The sequence below is a fragment of the Herpailurus yagouaroundi genome, unplaced genomic scaffold (assembly GCF_014898765.1).
Source record: "Herpailurus yagouaroundi ecotype Mexico unplaced genomic scaffold, PumYag 193, whole genome shotgun sequence".
NCBI lineage: Eukaryota > Metazoa > Chordata > Mammalia > Carnivora > Felidae > Herpailurus > Herpailurus yagouaroundi.
This window is the reverse complement of record NW_024412424.1, coordinates 8,317,782-8,335,758: the sequence shown is the minus strand read 5'-3', so window position 1 is coordinate 8,335,758 and position 17,977 is coordinate 8,317,782. Positions and strand designations below refer to the sequence as shown.

General features: G+C 37.7%; 1 protein-coding gene across 1 annotated transcript; it reads left to right on the top strand.

The window, feature by feature from the left end:
* Positions 1-8,699: 8,699 nt before the first annotated feature.
* Positions 8,700-9,421, top strand: LOC121011255 (protein SREK1IP1). Its single transcript, XM_040445499.1, has one exon. It carries the CDS (start codon positions 8,836-8,838, stop codon positions 9,301-9,303), a length of 468 nt encoding a protein of 155 aa, XP_040301433.1. The 5' UTR covers positions 8,700-8,835; the 3' UTR covers positions 9,304-9,421.
* The last annotated feature ends 8,556 nt before the right edge of the window (positions 9,422-17,977 follow it).

The following is a 17,977-nucleotide window of genomic DNA, read 5'->3' as shown; positions in this document are numbered from 1 at the left end:
AGAAAGAAAGAAAGAAAGAAAGAAAGAAAGAAAGAAAGAAAGAAAGAGAAACTAAAGGAAATAAAGTGTAGGCAAAGTATGTTCTATGCCACCAAGGTGTCCTTAAAGTACAAAGTTAAAGTATAAAAGTTACAAATGTGTTCTAAACAACCAAAAATTCTTGTCCATGATTCTTTGCTGAGGAAAGTATCAGAGGATGAAATTCTGAGAAAACTTCACAAAAAGAACTGACAATAAACATTAAATAAATTTAATAAAGCAGAAATATGGATAAAATATGTTGCACTCTGCGTGAAAAGCGTGCAGCCTGCTTGGGATTCTTTCTCTCCCTCTCTCTCTGTTCCTTCCTCCCTTCCTCCCTCCCTCCCTCTCTCTCTCTCTCCCAAATTTAAAAAAATAAATAAAAAATAAAATAAAATTTGGTATGGGAAAACAAGAAAATCTATTCTGTAAGTGATTTTACATACTCAGAAAACCAACAAAATAAACTAAAAAAACAAAATGAAAATAAGACTAAAATTGTGTCCATATGTGTATATATACACAAATATAAATAAACATATACAATCAATAGAAATACAATAAAAAAGATCTCATTTACAACAGCAAACAAAAGGATAAATAGGAACAAACTTAGAAAACTTAGAAAATAATGCAAGATCTATATAGAAAAAAATGTTAACCACCACTGAAGGGCAAATGCATTTACCCACAGACTTAACATCTCTAACATTTATGGTCTATCCTACAGATACACTTGCACAAGTGTAAATGAAGGTTGACAAGTACATTCAAGGTCAATCCCTATAACACAGATTAGTGAAAAATGTAAATAGTTCAAATATCTGTTAATAAAGGACTGATTAATGGATTATGGCATATCCATAAACTAGAATACCCTGCACATTTTAAAAATACAAAAACTTTTGGGGCACCCTAGTAGCTCAGTTGACTCTTGATTTCTGTTCAGGTCATGATCTCACACTTCGTGAGTTTGAGCCCCACATCAGGCTCTGCATAGATAGTGCAGAACCTGCTTGGGATCCTCTCTCTCTCCCTCTCTCTCTACCCCTCCCCAACTTGCACATTCATGCACTCTCTCTCTCTCAAAAATAAACTTAAAAAAAGAAAGAAAGAAAAAGATGCCATGCATTAAAAAAAAAAAAAAAAAGAGGGACACCTGGGTGGCTTGGTTGGTTAAACGTCTGACTTTGGCTCAGGTCATGAACTCATGGTTCATGGGTTCGAGCCCTGTGTCAGGCTCTGTGCTGCTGACAGCTTAGAGCCTGAAGCCTGCTTCAGATTCTGTGTCTCCCTCTTTCTCTCTGCCCTTCACCTGTGCTCACTCACTCTCTCTCTCTCTCTCTCTCTCTCTCAAAAATAAACATTAGGGGCGCCTGGGTGGCTCAGTGGGTTGAGCATCCGACTTTGGCTGAGGTCATGATCTCACAGTCCGTGAGTTCGGGCCCCACGTGGGGCTCTATGCTGACAGCTTAGAGCCTGGAGCCTGCTTCGAATTCTGGGTCTCCCTCCCTCTCTGCCCCTCCCCCACTCATGTGTGCGTGCACACGTGCTCAGCTCTCTCTCTCAAAAATAAACATTAAAGGGGCACCTGGGTGGCGCAGCCGGTTAAGCGTCCGACTTCAGCCAGGTCACGATCTCGCGCTCCGTGAGCTCGAGCCCCGCGTCAGGCTCTGGGCTGCTGGCTCAGAGCCTGGAGCCTGTTTCCAATTCTGCGTCTCCCTCTCTCTCTGCCCCTCCCCCGTTCATGCTCTGTCTCTCTCTGTCCCAAAAATGAATGAATGAATGAATGAATGAATGAATGAATAAATAAATAAATAAATAAATAAAAACAAACGTTGGAAAAAATAAATAAACATTAAAAATTTTTTTCTTAAATAAACATTAAAAAAAGTTAAAAGAGAAAGAAAGAAAAGGAAGGAAGGAAGGAAGGAAGGAAGGAAGGAAGGAAGGAAGGAAGGAAGGAAGGAAGGAAGGAAAAGAAAGGAGGCTCTCAGGGTACCTGGGTGGCTCAGTGGGTTAAGCATCTGACTCTTGATTTTGGCTCAGGTCATGATCTCACAGTCCTGAGATCAAGTTCTGTGGCAGGCTTCACACTGACAATGCAGAGCCTGCTTGGGACTCTTTCTCTTCTTCTCTCTTGATGCTCCCTCCCCACTCTCTTTCAAAATAAATAAACATTTTTTAAAAATAAGAAAGCTCTCTATGGACTATTTGGAAATATCTCCAAGAAACACTAAGTTGGGATAGGAGGGAAGAGTGCTAAACACTTAGTAAGTATAACATGCATTTTATGTGCACAAAAATATTTAAAAATAAGAATACACATTAATATTTGCTTATACTGTATATGCATATAGAAACTCTGAGAGAATACATAAAGAACAACTGTGGAAAGAGTGAAGGACTGGGTGGTCAAGGGAAACCACAATATTGTATAGCCCTTTATATCTTGAGATTTTTAAGCCATCTATTAGCTATTTAAATATATGAGTTAAAAAATATCTGGGGTGCTTAGGTGGCTCAGTCAGTTGAGCATCTGACTCTTGATTTTGGCTCAGGTCATGATCTCACAGTTCATGGGTTCGGGCCCCACATCCAGCTCTGTGCTGACAGGGCAGAGACTGCTTAGGATTCTCTCTTCCCTCTTTCTCTGCCCCTCCCGCTGCTAGTGGACATGAGCATGCTTGCTTGCTCTTGCTCTTTCTCTCTCTCTCTCAAAATAAATACATAAACATGTGTGTGTGTAGATATAGATAGATGGATAGATATCCAAATAGATAAATAAGTCAGAATTCAAGGCTAAAACCAACAGAATGAAGTTTAATAGGAATAAAGATGGAAATCCCTAAAAGGAAGAAAGATGGAAATCCTTAATTTATGCTCCAAAACATCACTTAAACAAATACAAAAGTTCTTAAAAGTACTTCAGGATGCCTGGCTGGCTCAGTCGATACAGCATGAAACTCTTGATCTCGGGGTCTGGAATTCAAGCGCCATGTTGGATGTAGCGCTTACGTTAAAAAAAAAAAGTACTTCATGTGAAAAGCTTGGTTAGATTTGGTGACTTAACACAAACAAACAATACAAAATGGCTACTCCAGAAAAAATGTCAATGTCGTTGTCAATTTCATCAACAAAGAGCTCAGGGCACAGAACACAGACAATAAAAGCTCTAGTCTACTGTAAAATAAATGATCACATTACATCTGGTATGCTGTGCTCAACTGAGAGGCATTTTAAAAGAAGCACTGAGGGGCGCCTGGGTGGCGCAGTCGGTTAAGCGTCCGACTTCAGCCAGGTCACAATCTCGCGATCCGTGAGTTCGAGCCCCGTGTCGGGCTCTGGGCTGATGGCTCAGAGCCTGGAGCCTGTTTCCGATTCTGTGTCTCCCTCTCTCTCTGCCCCTCCCCCGTTCATGCTCTGTCTCTCTCTGTCCCAAAAATAAATAAACGTTGAAAAAAAAAATTTTAAAAATAAAAATAAAAAAAAAAAAAGAAGCACTGATAAGACTATACCAAAACTGGAGGAAGAGATAAAACTATAACAACACTGACCTAAATTTTTTGTGGGATACAGAGAAGCATAATACATAAAACCTGACTTCCAAGAATATGATTCTGCTTAGGATATAATTATAAACACCAAATATATCAGGATATATAAGATAGCAGCCTTCAGTCAGCCCAGATGAAATTCAGTTGTCAGAAAGATTGTTGTAAGCATTAAATGAGATAATATATTTTAAGAAAAATCCCATGACACAGTAAGAGTTTAGCACATGATAAAATTCCCTCCTTAACATGAATGGTTCCCAATACCAACAGATGAATATGGCGTATCAGGCCTTCTATGACTTGATCTCTTCATCTTTCAACAATTCCTCAAATTTGTACCTGACCTGGTTGGAACTATGAGCAATCAGTTCCCTTATGCTTCATGCTTTTTTATACCTTTACTCCTTTGTAAATGATGTTCTCCAAAATGCCCTTTCTCTCATCACTCTCTCTCCAACCTCCTGAAAAGTTCTATTCATTTTTCAGCCTCAACCCATGCATTTCCTTCTCTTTGAAATATTCCCTAACCTACCCAAGCAAAGTTAATTATGTCACTCACTGGTCAACATTCAATACATACACTGAGCATTTTCCATATGTCTGGCAAGATGCCAGGTGCAGAGGATACAGTAGTAAAAAAATAAATACCTCACTGCCACCCTTTCAGAGCTCACACTTTAGTGGAGAAGAAAAAACAAGCAATCCCTATACAATGTGTTGAGAGCTATGTTAAAGTACATAAAAAGTACAATGTGTGCATTGAGCAGAGGAACTGAACCTGGTCTAGGGACAAGGAAGGCCTCCTTGAGGAAACTTAAGCTGAAAACTGAAGGATGAATATAAGACAAAAATGGGTGGAAAAAAAAAATGTGTTAGAACAGCATGCACAAAGAGCAAAGAAGCAGGAGAAAGCATAACTTTCTTAAGAACTAACAAATGTTAGATTGGTCGAATACAGTTGGAGAGAGTGAGACTTGCAGTTATCTAGTTAAGAGAAATAAACCAGGGTCAAATCTCCAAGATCCAGAGTCTAGAAAGAACACGCAACATTTTAAGCAACTTAAAAGTTCGATATAGCAGATTAATGACTTGGTGACAAAGAATGAAGCTAGAGAGGTAAGCAGGAGCCCAAAGTCCAAGGGGCTGTTAAAGCATTTTGAGTAATCCGGATGTTACTCTAAGAGAAGCACTAAAAAGGGTTTAAGCAAATGAGTAAAAGATCTGATTTGTTTTTAGTGAAATCACTCAGGCAGCTACAGTGTAGAGAAGGGAGTAGAGAAGAATACCAAAATTGAATGCAGGTAGGCCAATCAAAAACACTGATCCAGCAATCCAAAAAGAGATAATGGTGGCCTGCTACCCTTACCCCCAGAGATGTTTAGAATCCTTAATACTTGGTGACTAACTGAATATGGACTGGAAAAATTCTAGCTTCATATGACTGGTATCATTTATTGAGGCAAAAAAGTACTAAAACAAGAACAGGCTGAAAGAGACTGTGGAGGATCATAAGTCATCTGGACAAGCAGCTGATGTGCTGGTGAGATACCCAAATGTAGATACCTAATAAATACTGGAATTTCTGCATCTGGAGCTCAAAATACATATTGAAATAAAGAATATTATTTATCAGGGTGCCTGGATGGCTCAGTCAGTTAAATGTCCAACTCTTGATTTTGGCTCAGGTCATGATCTCAGAGTCATGAGATCATGCCCAATATTGGGCCCTGTCCTGGGCATGGAGCCTGCTTAAGATTCTCTCTCTCCTCTTCCTCTGCCCCTCTGCCCTCACATGCATGCACACTTTCTTTCTCTAAAAGTAAAAAAATTATTAACAAATTAAAAGAATATTATTTATAAGAGTAAAGATAGTAACACTTTTCTTGTATCACCCACAATATATAAGACATACCAGAATTACTGTACTTAACATACTAAATGTGACCATGAATTCTTGAAGAAGAGGAGCTCATCCTAACACAAAATAAGTTCTCAACAAGTTGTTTTTTTTTTTTAATTTTGTTAAATGTTTTATTTATTTTTGAGAGAGTGCAGCAGGCAGGGGAGGGGCAGAGAGAGGGGAACAGAGGGTCTGAAGCAAGCTCTGGGCTGGCAGCAGCGAGCGCGATATGGGACTTAAATTCACGAACCACAAGATCATGACCTGGGCCAAAGTTGGACACCCAACCAAATGAATCACCCAGGTGCCCCTCAACAAGTTTTTCATGACCTGAAAGTGAATTTCTGTATAAACGCAAAATAAGCTCTATAACTCATTTATTTCCATTACCCATATTATAATTTAATTTCACTAAAACAACATATTTATTCTCTAAAATTTCAGAAATTTCCCAAAGAATACAAAAGTAAATCATAAATCTTAACTCTTCACCTCAAAATCCTCAACCTCAGATACACACACTTCTAGAGGCAGATAAAGTCCTACCAAAAGTTATAGAGTCACAGATTGTTTTTTAAAATAATCCATTTCTATAAAGAAGTTGTGGTTTATATATACAATGGAATACTACTTGGCAATGAGAAAGAATGAAATATGGCCTTTTGTAGCAATGCAGATGGAACTGGAGATTGTTATGCTAAGTGAAATAAGTCATACAGAGAAAGACAGATACCATGTGTTTTCACTCTTATGTGGATCCTGAGAAACTTAACTGAAGACCATGGGAGAGGGGAAGGAGGGGAAAAAAAAAAAAAAAAAAAAAGGTTAGAGAGGGAGGGAGCCAAAACATAAGAGACTCTTAAAAACTGAGAACAGGGGCGCCTGGGTGGCGCAGTCGGTTAGGCGTCCGACTTCAGCCAGGTCACGATCTCGCGGTCCGTGAGTTCGAGCCCCGCGTCGGGCTCTGGGCTGATGGCTCAGAGCCTGGAGCCTGTTTCCGATTCTGTGTCTCCCTCTCTCTCTGCCCCTCCCCCATTCATGCTCTGTCTCTCTCTGTCCCAAAAACAAATAAAACTTAAAAAAAAAAAAAAAAAAAAAACTGAGAACAAACTGAGGGTTGATGGGGGTGGGAGGGAGGGGAGGGTGGGTGAGGAGTACTGAGGAGGGCACCTGTTGGGATGAGCGCTGGGTGTTGTATGGAAACCAATTTGACAATAAATTTCATATTATAAATAAATAAATAAATAAGAAAAAATAAAAATAAAATTAAAAAAATGAAATAAAAGCATTAGAACAATTTGGGGCACCTGGGTGGTTCAGTCAGTTGAGTGCCCAATTTCCGCTCAGGCCATGATCTCGCAGTTTGTGAGTTCAACTCCCCACACTGGGCTCACTGCTATCAGGGCTAAGCCTGCTTTTGGATCCTCTATCCCCCTTCTCTCCCCCTTCCCCACTTGCACTCTCTCAAAAATAAACAAACATTAAAAAAATCATTAAAACAATTTGAGAATTACAGTCAAAATTACTAATTATATCATACGGAATAAATAAAAATCCATGAGTACATAATGATACTAAAATAAGAAGAAAAATAGCAAAATAGTAAGTAGAAAGAAACAAAAAGAAGTAGAAACAACCCTATAAAGAAGTAAATTAGTAACATAAAGAGCTGGCTAAAAACAATGTATATACTATGGAGAGAAAAGACAAATTGAAATGTTTAAAGTAGAGGTTCTTCAGCTTAGCCCAAAGATGAGCTTAAAGTCCATAAATACTCCGATATGTCTAGTAAACTTTTATTTTTGCATATGTGGATGTTCCTGAAGAGAAATGGTCCATAACATTAAACAGATTCTCAAAATGGAATTTGACATTTACCCCTTTTCCCCCTCAAAAAAGCACCATGAGAATAGAGGAAAGATGACAGCTATAAAACACGAATGATACATAATAAACTTTTACCTAAAAGGTTTTAAAAACAAAACCAAGATTTGTTTCCTTAAGTCAATGATCTGGGACAAAAGTAGGTTTGTTCTGACTTAGTGGCCACAGAGACATAGGCATCTTCCTACTAAAGCTAGTGGCTGAAGAAGCAGACTCCAAAACCAGAATGCCTGGGTTTGAATCTTAGCTCTACCACTTACCAGTTGTATAACCTTGAGCAAGGTGCTTAGCCTTCCCGTGTCTCCGTTTCCTCATCTTTAAAAACAGGGCTAATAATAATATATACTTCATGGAATTACAGTGAGGATTTAAAGAGTTAATAAATGTTGGGGCGCCTGGGTAGCTCAGTCGGTTAAGCACCCCACTTCGGCTCAGGTCATGATTTCCCAGTCTGTGAGTTCGAGCCCCGCGTCAGGCTCTGTGCCAACAGCTCGGAGCCTGGAGACTGCTTCAGATTCTGTGTCTCCCTCTCTCTGACCCTCCCCTGTTCATGCTCTCTCTCTGTCTCAAAAATAAATAAACATAAAAAAAAGAGTTAATAGGGGCACCTGGGTGGCTCAGTCGGTTGGGCGGCCGACTTCGGCTCAGGTCATGATCTCACGGTCCGTGAGTTCAAGCCCCGCATCGGGCTCTGTGCTGACGGCACAGAGCCTGGAGCCTGCTTCGGATTCTGTGTCTCCCTCTCTCTCTGACCCTCCCCCGTTCATGCTCTGTCTCTCTCTGTCTCAAAAGTAAATAAACGTTAAAAAAAATTTAAAAAAAAAGTTAATAAATGTAAAGTACTTAACAATAGTGCCTAGTACAAAATAAAGGCTATGTGTTTAAAATTATTATTCCAGTGCTTACTGTGAAAAAATATGTACATCTGTACATTTTTATCTACACATAGAAAGAGTCTGAAACACCAACAGCAGTTACCTGAGGGGGGAAACAGGGATACATCTGGGAGGAAGGTGTAGGGGTATGAGTTAAAAGGAGGCTCTCACAAGCATTACTTCCATAACTTTTTCAAATCCATAAGGATTCTTCTGAATTAAGTACACTGTATTTGCTTATGCCACGTATAAGCATATTGAACCTACATAGCATTCCGTAGTGTCTCTAAAGTTGTACTCTTTTCAGTATAATTCTAGTAATACAAAAATATCATAGAATAGTAAATCTTACTTTATGTGAAATTTTAAAAAAAAAATCATTGCTAAACCTTTTAATACAAACACTAGTCCTCAGAACAAAATTCTGAGCCTCAACTTTAAAAACCAGCTGCTGAGAGGCCTTCCCCGACTGGCAGGGAAGTCCGGTGGCGCCGGTCGGAGGAAGAGGCCGCCCTCGCCGTTTGTGGTCCTCGCGGCAGGCGGGAGGCGAGCGTACTCTCGAAAGCCTACGGCTCCTGCGACCCCTCTTACCAGCGCAATGGCAGTCCCAGGTTGCAACAAGGACAGTGTCCGGGCAGGCTGTAAAAAATGTGGCTATCCTGGTCATCTGACATTTGAATGCCGCAATTTTCTCCGAGTAGACCCCAAAAGGGACATAGTTTTGGATGTGAGCAGCACAAGTAGTGAAGAGAGTGATGAAGAGAATGAAGAACTGAATAAATTGCAGGCATTACAAGAAAAAAGAGTAAATGAAGAAGAGGAGAAGAAAAAAGCAAAAAGCAAAGAGAAAATCAAGTTGAAAAAAAAAAGAAAAAGGTCTTATTCATCCAGTTCCACTGAAGAGGACACTTCAAAACAAAAGAAACAAAAATATCAGAAGAAAGAAAAGAAAAAAGAAAAAAAGAATAAGTCAAAAAGGGGGAAACACCACAAAAAGGAAAAAAAGAAGAGAAAAAAGGAAAAGCATTCTTCCACCCCTAATCCTTCTGAGATCTGCAAAAAGTAACTGAATCTTCAGCCTAAGCCATTAAATTTTAAAATTTGGTTTTAGAAATTATTTGACCTTCCTTGGAATTTGCTATATAATCATGCTTTGCAATAAATCACAGCCTTTTCCATATAGACATTTTTTTCGTATATATATGGGACCATTGTCTTCTGGCAATAGATTTTTAATGTGCTGACTATAAAGTATTGAATCAGTCTTATTACTTGATAGCCACACCCCAAATATAGATATTTATACATACAAAACACATCATTTTTGGTATTCATGACTGTGTCTGACTAGTGTTGTTACTTTATAAGTTGATTGTAAATGGCTTTACTCCAGTCAACACAGGTAATCTACCTAGCAGTTAATGAGTATTGCTCAATCAAGTGTCCACCTTCCAGTGATAAAATGAGGTAGGGGATAATGCTTTGCTCTTGACTCTGAAAAACTTAATAGCTTTATTTCCTATGGTAATGTATAAAGATAGTGAAGTTTTTCACTGTCATTTTTAAATCTTGAAACTTTTTTGGATGTCATAGGAAATGAAGCTGCTTCACTGGTCTTAACTAGGACATTTTAAGCGAATGGTGTTGGCAAGAAGATAATGAAAATACTTATAAGGAAGTTTTACTGTTACATGAAATGCAGAGTGTCTAGTACCTGCCTCCTCTGTTATTGTAACAATTAAAATTCTCTTCCTCTTTTAAAAAGACAAGCGTAGTCCAGCCTCTCAGAGTCTTGCAGAGATGATGCTGTGTTGGGTAGAATATTTAGGATAGACTCCTGGGTTGTTTTACAAATGTGCCATATTGGCATCTCTTAAAGTGATACCTCAAACACAGAACTTTTTAATTAGGAGGATGACAGCTAAATCATTATTAGAACTGATTTTTATTGTATTCTGTATGTAAATTTTATGAAGCTTGTTTCTATGAGTAATGTGGAAATTTTTTATAAATGTGAACATATATATTTATTTGTCTAAAATAATTTGTAGTTTTGAAGCAGGTTTCACACTGAATTTATGGTTTCAAAAATGAAAAAATAAAAAAATTAAAAAAATTAAAAAAAAAAACCAGCTGCTTATAAATTAGAGATACTGGATAATCTTTTTCCATTTCTAGATAAAGCACTTTAAGTTAGAGGCTACCTTTTTAAAATGTTTTTCAAACACACTTTGGGAAAAGAGAAATTTTAAAGGGGTTGAAAATGCCTTAATGTAAGAGATAAACTAGCTATTCATAGTCCCAAATGAGTTTCAATTATGAGGTAGGAAGGTGAGCATGTAATGCCTGGTGAGTGAGGAGAAGTACAAAGATTTCAAAGAAACGCCTTCAGAGTGGGAAAGGGGGAAGCTAAGGGTAGAGGCATGGAGGATAGACAAAAAAGGACAGCAAGTAGGTCTGTCTCCCATCCTGGCCACAGAGACCATGAATTACTAGGGAGAGATGCAGACAGAAGAGTTGAAAGAGCATTGTCTCCAAGAATTCGAGACCCCCAGAGCACAAACAGTGTACACAGCAGTTCTAGTACTGTTTTAAAAGGTACAGGTGTCAAAAATCCCAGTTACAAAGGCAGTTTTGAGAATTCTTAGTAATAAAAAAATTGTAAGACTAAAATGAAAAAAGAATATTAACACATCACACTAAAGTTTAATTTCAGAACTTGTTTCTGTCATTTAACTAATTGAAATATTCTAAAAGAAAATCAAGCCCAAGGTATTAATTCCATTTACTTTATGAACTAATAAAACATAACTGTCATTTCCTCAACAAATAATCTATTTCCAACTTACAATCTCCAAATACCATAGAGAAGAACACTCTCTCATACGTATCAAAGTTAATAAAGTCATTTATAAAGCAATAATGCCTACTACCACACAATATTTTCTTACTAAAATTATATATAAACTCTAATCTCAAGTAAGGAAAGATGGATATATTTATTTTACTGATGAGGCAAACAGGAAGTAGTTAAGTGATTTGTTCACAATTATTATAGGTTTTCTATGTTAGGAACAGTATTGCTTAGTTCCTCTGGAAATAAATTCCATTATTCCTTTATCTAGTTTTTCTGATCTAAAATCACTCTTCTGCTCCTCCGATTACCTTCCCAAAATATCTTTTCCCTTGATCAAAATGTTTCAATGGCTCCCCACTGCCACAGAATAAGGGTCAAACTCCTTAACTTGGCATTCAAGGCCCTTCACACTATCAACCAAACGCATCTTCCCAATCTTCTCCAATGTCACAGGAGTTGGGTCTATTCATAGTTCTCCAAAAACACCCTGCACAAGTCTCTAGGTCATATCTCACTGTTTCCTACTGGCTGAATCTCCCTTCATGCTTCCTCTTCGCTCACAAAAATCCTATTCACTCATCAAGACTCAGTTATTTCACCCTTGGGAATATTTCCTGGTGTCCCCAGACTCTGAACTCCTGTGGCACATTCTACTTCTACAAGCATTCCTAATCCTCACCCTTTACAAAAGTTTCCCCACTCTATGTCATTCACTGGGACTGTCAGTCAGACCCCCTTCAACCAAAGGTTGGCATGTGAAGTAGACTGGGCCATAACATTCATTCCCTGAAGTCTTTCCAACAGGAAATAACTCTCTTCCTATTCCATGATGCACTGTAAAGATGTAACCCCAGAGATTCCAGGAGCTATGTTTCCAAATAATTAAAGGAGTAAATTTAAAGTTAATAACCTCAAAAAAAGAATCTAACACATAGACATATGCTAAATATAAGAGGGAGACAGAGAGGTTCTGATGTCTTGAGGCCCTGGTCCCAGTCTATCCTGAGGCCAGATTCATTCATGTCTTTTTTGGTTCCATAAACCAATACATTCTCCCTTCTACTTCAATTTGAGATGGACTTCTACTATAATTGAAAGAATCCTTTGAATAAATTCCTCAAGAGCAGGAATGTTTGATGCCACATTGCAGGCATCTGATAAATATTTCTAGGCTGATTCCTATCTTCTCATGTGGGTTTTTTTTTGTTTTTCCCAAGATTGAGTGATACAGGAGAAAAACCCTGTAAAGGGAATCAGGATCTGAATTCAAGACCTAAATAGCCAGCCAAAGTGGGTGACCACGAGCAAGTCACTATACATCTCTGACCTTGCTGATTCCATCAGAAAAACATAAAGACTGAGCTACATCATTGTGGTCTCTTCCAGACCCAAAATTCCATGAATATATAATTCTTAGCTAAAAACTCCTGTCTACTGGCATTGTTTCAACTATTACCTTCATAAAATATAACTTCCCAAATCTAATTTTCACAATCCTCCAGATTAAAGGTTTTTAGATAGACCTGTGCCTTCTTCCTTCATTGTTCCACAGAGCCTAGGTACCAAATCTTCTACAAATGTATACTGAATCAATTAAAAAAAAAAACCCAATGAGGTATCTTGACTTGCCAGTTAGACTTATACTTTTAATTTCATGTTACTACCTATGTTTTTAATTACCTCAAAAAAAAACTTCTTCCTCTTCTACTCTTGCCAAGAAACTTTCCCTCTTAATACCAAAGGCTCAATATAACAACTAAAGCTGATACTATCTTGCCAATCTTTGTATCATGTTAATCTCAGTACCATCTTTATCTTCCACCCCCAAATCATAACTAAAATCATTTCAAATTCTACATTTTTGGGGATGAATTATTCTTCAACAATTTCTATCCACTTATATCTTCATATTAAATCTGTTTAAAATGCTTCCACCAATCTCCAACCATTACAATCGCATGAGTTCCTTTCTCTCAACACTGGGATTTAAACTACATAGTCTCTATGGAGTGAAGAATTAGCTAGAATATCCCTAAGTGAAAGTACATGTGAGAACCACTCTTATGTGCTGACTCAAGAAGATTTAAATAGCTTATCTTCAAATTCAACTTCCAAATCATTTTCATTTGATTAGAGGAATCTAGGGGGAACCATAATATAAATATCTCTGAATAGTAAGATTAGGGCCAAATAAATTGTGTTTTATTCATCTCTACCATCTAGTTTTCCAACAATAACCACATGTTAACTTGTGTAGATTTAAATTATTCTTTAAAAAATAAATAAAATTTTTAAAAATAAATTATTCTTTAAAATTATATAAACGTTCTTAGTATATTCACCTTAAATATTAACTAATATGGTAAGAAAGAATGAATCGGGACTGAGGAAGGACACAGAACTACCAGCAAAATGAAACATGAATTCTGAGAAGAAGGAAGAGATTAAATGCCCAGATTCATATGATACATACTTTTATAGATACAAACATGCAAAGCAAGGCCACTAACAAGTAATAGTTTGGACTAAGTGAAATGGAAAATTAATATAAAGCTAAAGAAAAAATAACCAATAAGAAAAATCCACAACTAGCATCATACTCAAAGATGAATACTGAAAGCTTTTCTTGCCCCTAAGATCAGGAACAAGACAAAGATGCCTGCTTTCACTTATTCCACATAATGCTAGAAGTCCCAACAACAACAATTAGGCAAGAAAAAGAAACAAAAGGCATCCAAATTAGAAAAGAAAAACTAAAATTATCTCTCTTTGCAGATGATATGGTCTTATACGTAGAAAACCTTATAGAATCTATACCCCTCCCCAAAAAAATCAGAGTTAATAGATAAACTCAGAAGTTCATCAGAAATTGCAGGATATAAAACTGACATGCAAAAATCAGTTGTATTTCCATGTACTAACAATGAACAATATGAAAACAAAAACAACCAAAATAAATGTGAAGACATCGATGGTCATTAATTGGAAGAATATTGTTAAGATGACACTACTCAAAGCAATCTACAGATTCAATGCAATCTCTATCAAAATTCCAATGACATTTTCTGCAAAAACAGAAAATTTCATCCTAAAGTTCACACAGAATCTTGAGGGACCCCAAATAACCAAAACAATCTTGAGAAAAAACAAAGTTGGAGAACTCAATTCCTGATTTCAAAACCTACTGCACAACTACAGTAATCCAAACAATGTGGTACTGGCATAAAGACAGATAAATACTTGAACAGAGCTCAGAAGTAAACACTCACATGGGGGCCTGGGTGGCTTAGTCCGGTTGGGCGTCCCACTTCAGCTCAGGTCATGATCTCACAATCTGTGAGTTGAGCCCTCCGTCAGGCTCTGTGCTAACAGCTCAGAGCCTGGAGCCTGCTTCAGATTCTGTGTCTCCCTCTCTCTCTGCCCCTCCCCCACTTGTGCTCTGTCTGTCTCTGTCTCTCAAAAATGAATAAATGTAGAAAAAAATTAAAAAAAAAAAAAGAAGTAGAGATTCACATATATAGTCAAGTGATTTTCAAACAAAGACGCTAAAAGTCCATTCAATGGGGAAGGACTCTTCAACAAGTGGTGCTGGGATACTGGATATCCACATGTCAAAATATGAAGCTGGAACCCTACATTACACCATATACAAAAATTAACTCAAAATGGATCAAAGATCTACATGTAAACGCTAAAACTATAAAACTCTCAAAAGAAAAGTTTCATGATGAATTTGGTCATGATTTTTTTTTTTTTTTTTTTTTTTGGCTATGACACCAAAAGTACAGGCAGCAAAAGAAAACAGATAAATTAGACTTTGTCAAAATTAAAAGCTTATGTTGTATCGGGGCACCTGGGTGGCTCAGTTCATTGGGCGTCCGACTTCAGCTCAAGTCATGATCTCACAGTCTGTGAGTTCGAGCCCCACGTCGTCGGGCTCTGTGCTGACAGCTCAGAGCCTGGAGCCTACTTCAGATGCTGTGTCTCCCTCTTTATCTGCCCCTCCCCCCGCTCATGCTCTGTCTCTCTCTCTCTGTCAAAAATAAACATTAAAAAAATTTTAAAAAAACAGAAACAAAAACTTATGTGTATCAAAGGACTTATACTATCAAAGGACAGTATAAAAGAGTGAAAAGGCAAACCATGAAATCAGAAAAAAATTTGCAAACCACGTATCTGATAAAGGGTTAATATCCAGAATATAAAAAGAAGCACAACAACAAAAGATCTATTTAAAAACAGGCAAAGAAATAAAAAAAAAGAATGAAATTTGTCATTGCAATGACATGGATGGAGCTATAGAGTACTATGCTAAGCAAAATAAGTCAGAGAAATACCACAATTTCATTCATATGTGGAATTTAAGAAACAAAACACATGAACATAGAGGGAAAAAAAGAGAGGCAAACCAGGAAACAGAACTCTTAACTATACAGAACAAACTGAGGGTTACTGGAGGAGAGGTGGGAAGAGGAGGGATAGGTTAAATAGATGATGGGCATTAAGGAGAGCACTTGTGATGAGCGCTGGGTGTTGTATGTAAGTGATAAGTTACTAAATTCTACACCTGAAACTAATACTACATTGTATGTTACCTAGCTGTATTTAAATAAAAATTTGGAAAAGAAAAAAAAAATGGGCTAGGTACTTGAACAGACATTTCTCCAAAGAAAACCTATAAATGGCCAATAATCACATAAAAAGAAGTTCAACATCATTATTATTAGGGAAATGCAAATCAAAACCACAATGAGATCCCATTCCACAGCCATCTGGATAGCTGTAATAAAAATATGTTTTTTAAGAACAGAAAGTAACATGTACTGGCAAAGGGCGTAGAGAAGCTGGGAATCCTTGCACATGGATGGTGGGAATGTAAAATAGTGCAGGCCTTATGAAAAACAGTATAGTGGTTCCTCAAAAAACTAAACACAGAATTACCATATGATAAAGAATTCTACTTCTAGGTATATACCCTAAAGATTTGGAAACAGGGAGTCAGATACTCATATGCCAAATGTTCACCACAGCATTATTTGCGATAGCCAAAAGGTATGAACAACCCAAATGTCCAAACACAAAGAATGAATAAGCAAAATGTGACATATATATACAATGGAATATTTCTCCAAAGAACATCTACAGATGGCCAATAAGCACATGAAAAGATGCTCGACATCACTAATCATTAGGGAAATGCAAATCAAAACCACAATGAGATACCACTTCATAGTCATTAAGATGGCTATTATCAAAAAATGAAAAAAGTAAGAAATGTTGGTGAAAAGAGGTTAAAGATCTGCATGCTGAAAACTACAGAAAGCTTAAAAAGGAAATTGAAGAAGACACAAAGAAATGGAAAAACATTCCATGCTCATGGATTGGAAGAATACTGTTAAAATATCTACACCAACCAGGGGCGCCTGGGTGGCGCAGTCGGTTAAGCGTCCGACTTCAGCCAGGTCACGATCTCGCGGTCCGGGAGTTCGAGCCCCGCGTCAGGCTCTGGGCTGATGGCTCGGAGCCTGGAGCCTGTTTCCGATTCTGTGTCTCCCTCTCTCTCTGCCCCTCCCCTGTTCATGCTCTGTCTCTCTCTGTCCCAAAAATAAATAAAAACGTTGAAAAAAAAAATAAAAAAAAAAATATCTACACCAACCCAAAGTAATCTATGAATTCAATGCAATCCCTATCAAAATAATACCAGCATTCTTCACAGAGCTCGAACAAACAATCCTAAAATTTGTAGGAACCAGAAAAGACCCCAAAAAGCCAACATAATGCTGAAAAAGAAAAGCAAAGCTAGAGGCATCACAACTCTGGACTTCAAGCTGTATTACAAAGCTGTAATCATCAAGACAGTATAGTACTGGCACAAAAACACACAGGTCAACAGAACAGAATAGAGAACCCAGAAATGGACCCACAATTGTATGGCCAACTAATCTTCTACAAAGCAGAAAAAGAGTATCCAATGGAAAAAAAGACAGTCTTTTCAGCAAATGATGCTGGGAAAACTGGACAGCAACATGCAGAAGAATGAAACTGGACCACTTTCTTACACCATTCACAAAAATAAACTCAAAATGGATGAAAGACCTAAATGTGAGACAGGACACCATCAAAATCCTAGAGGAGAAAACAGGCAACAATCTCTTTGACCTTGGCCACAGCAACTTCTTACTAGACGTGTCTCTGGAGGCAAGGGAAATAAAAGCAAAAATGAACTACTGGGACCTCATCAAGATAAAACTTCTGCACAGCAAAGGAACAATGCACAAAACTCAAAGGCAGCCTACAGAATGGGAGAAGATATTTACAAACTAGATATCAGATAATGGGTTAGTATCCAAAATCTATAAAGAAATAATCAAACTCAACACCCAAGAAAACAAATAATGCAGTCAAGAAATGGTAGAAGACATGAATACTTTTCCAAAGAAGACATCCAGATGGCTAACAGACACATTAAAAGATTCTCAACATCACTCATCATCAGGGAAATACACATCAAAACCACAATGAGATACCACCTCACACCTGTCAGAATGGCTAATATTAACAACTCAGGAAACAACAGATATTGGCAAGGATGCAGAGAAAAAGGAACACTTTTGCACTGTTGGTGGGAATGCAAACTGGTGTAGCTGCTCTAGAAAACAGTATGGAGGTTCCTCAAAAAATAAAAAATAGATTTATTTAAAGTATACAAAAATGCTGACTCGAAGGGACACAGGCACCCCAATGTTTACAGCAGCACTATCAACAATAGTCAAATGATGGAAAGAGTTCAGATGTCCATTGACTGATGAATGGATACAGAAGACGTGCTACAGGAGACAGGTGTGCTGTTTCGAAGGGACACGCACCCCCATGTTTATAGCAG

Bases quoted from the DNA above. Each gene is read 5' to 3' on its own strand.
- LOC121011255 (XM_040445499.1), top strand. From the start codon at position 8,836: ATGGCAGTCCCAGGTTGCAACAAGGACAGTGTCCGGGCAGGCTGTAAA.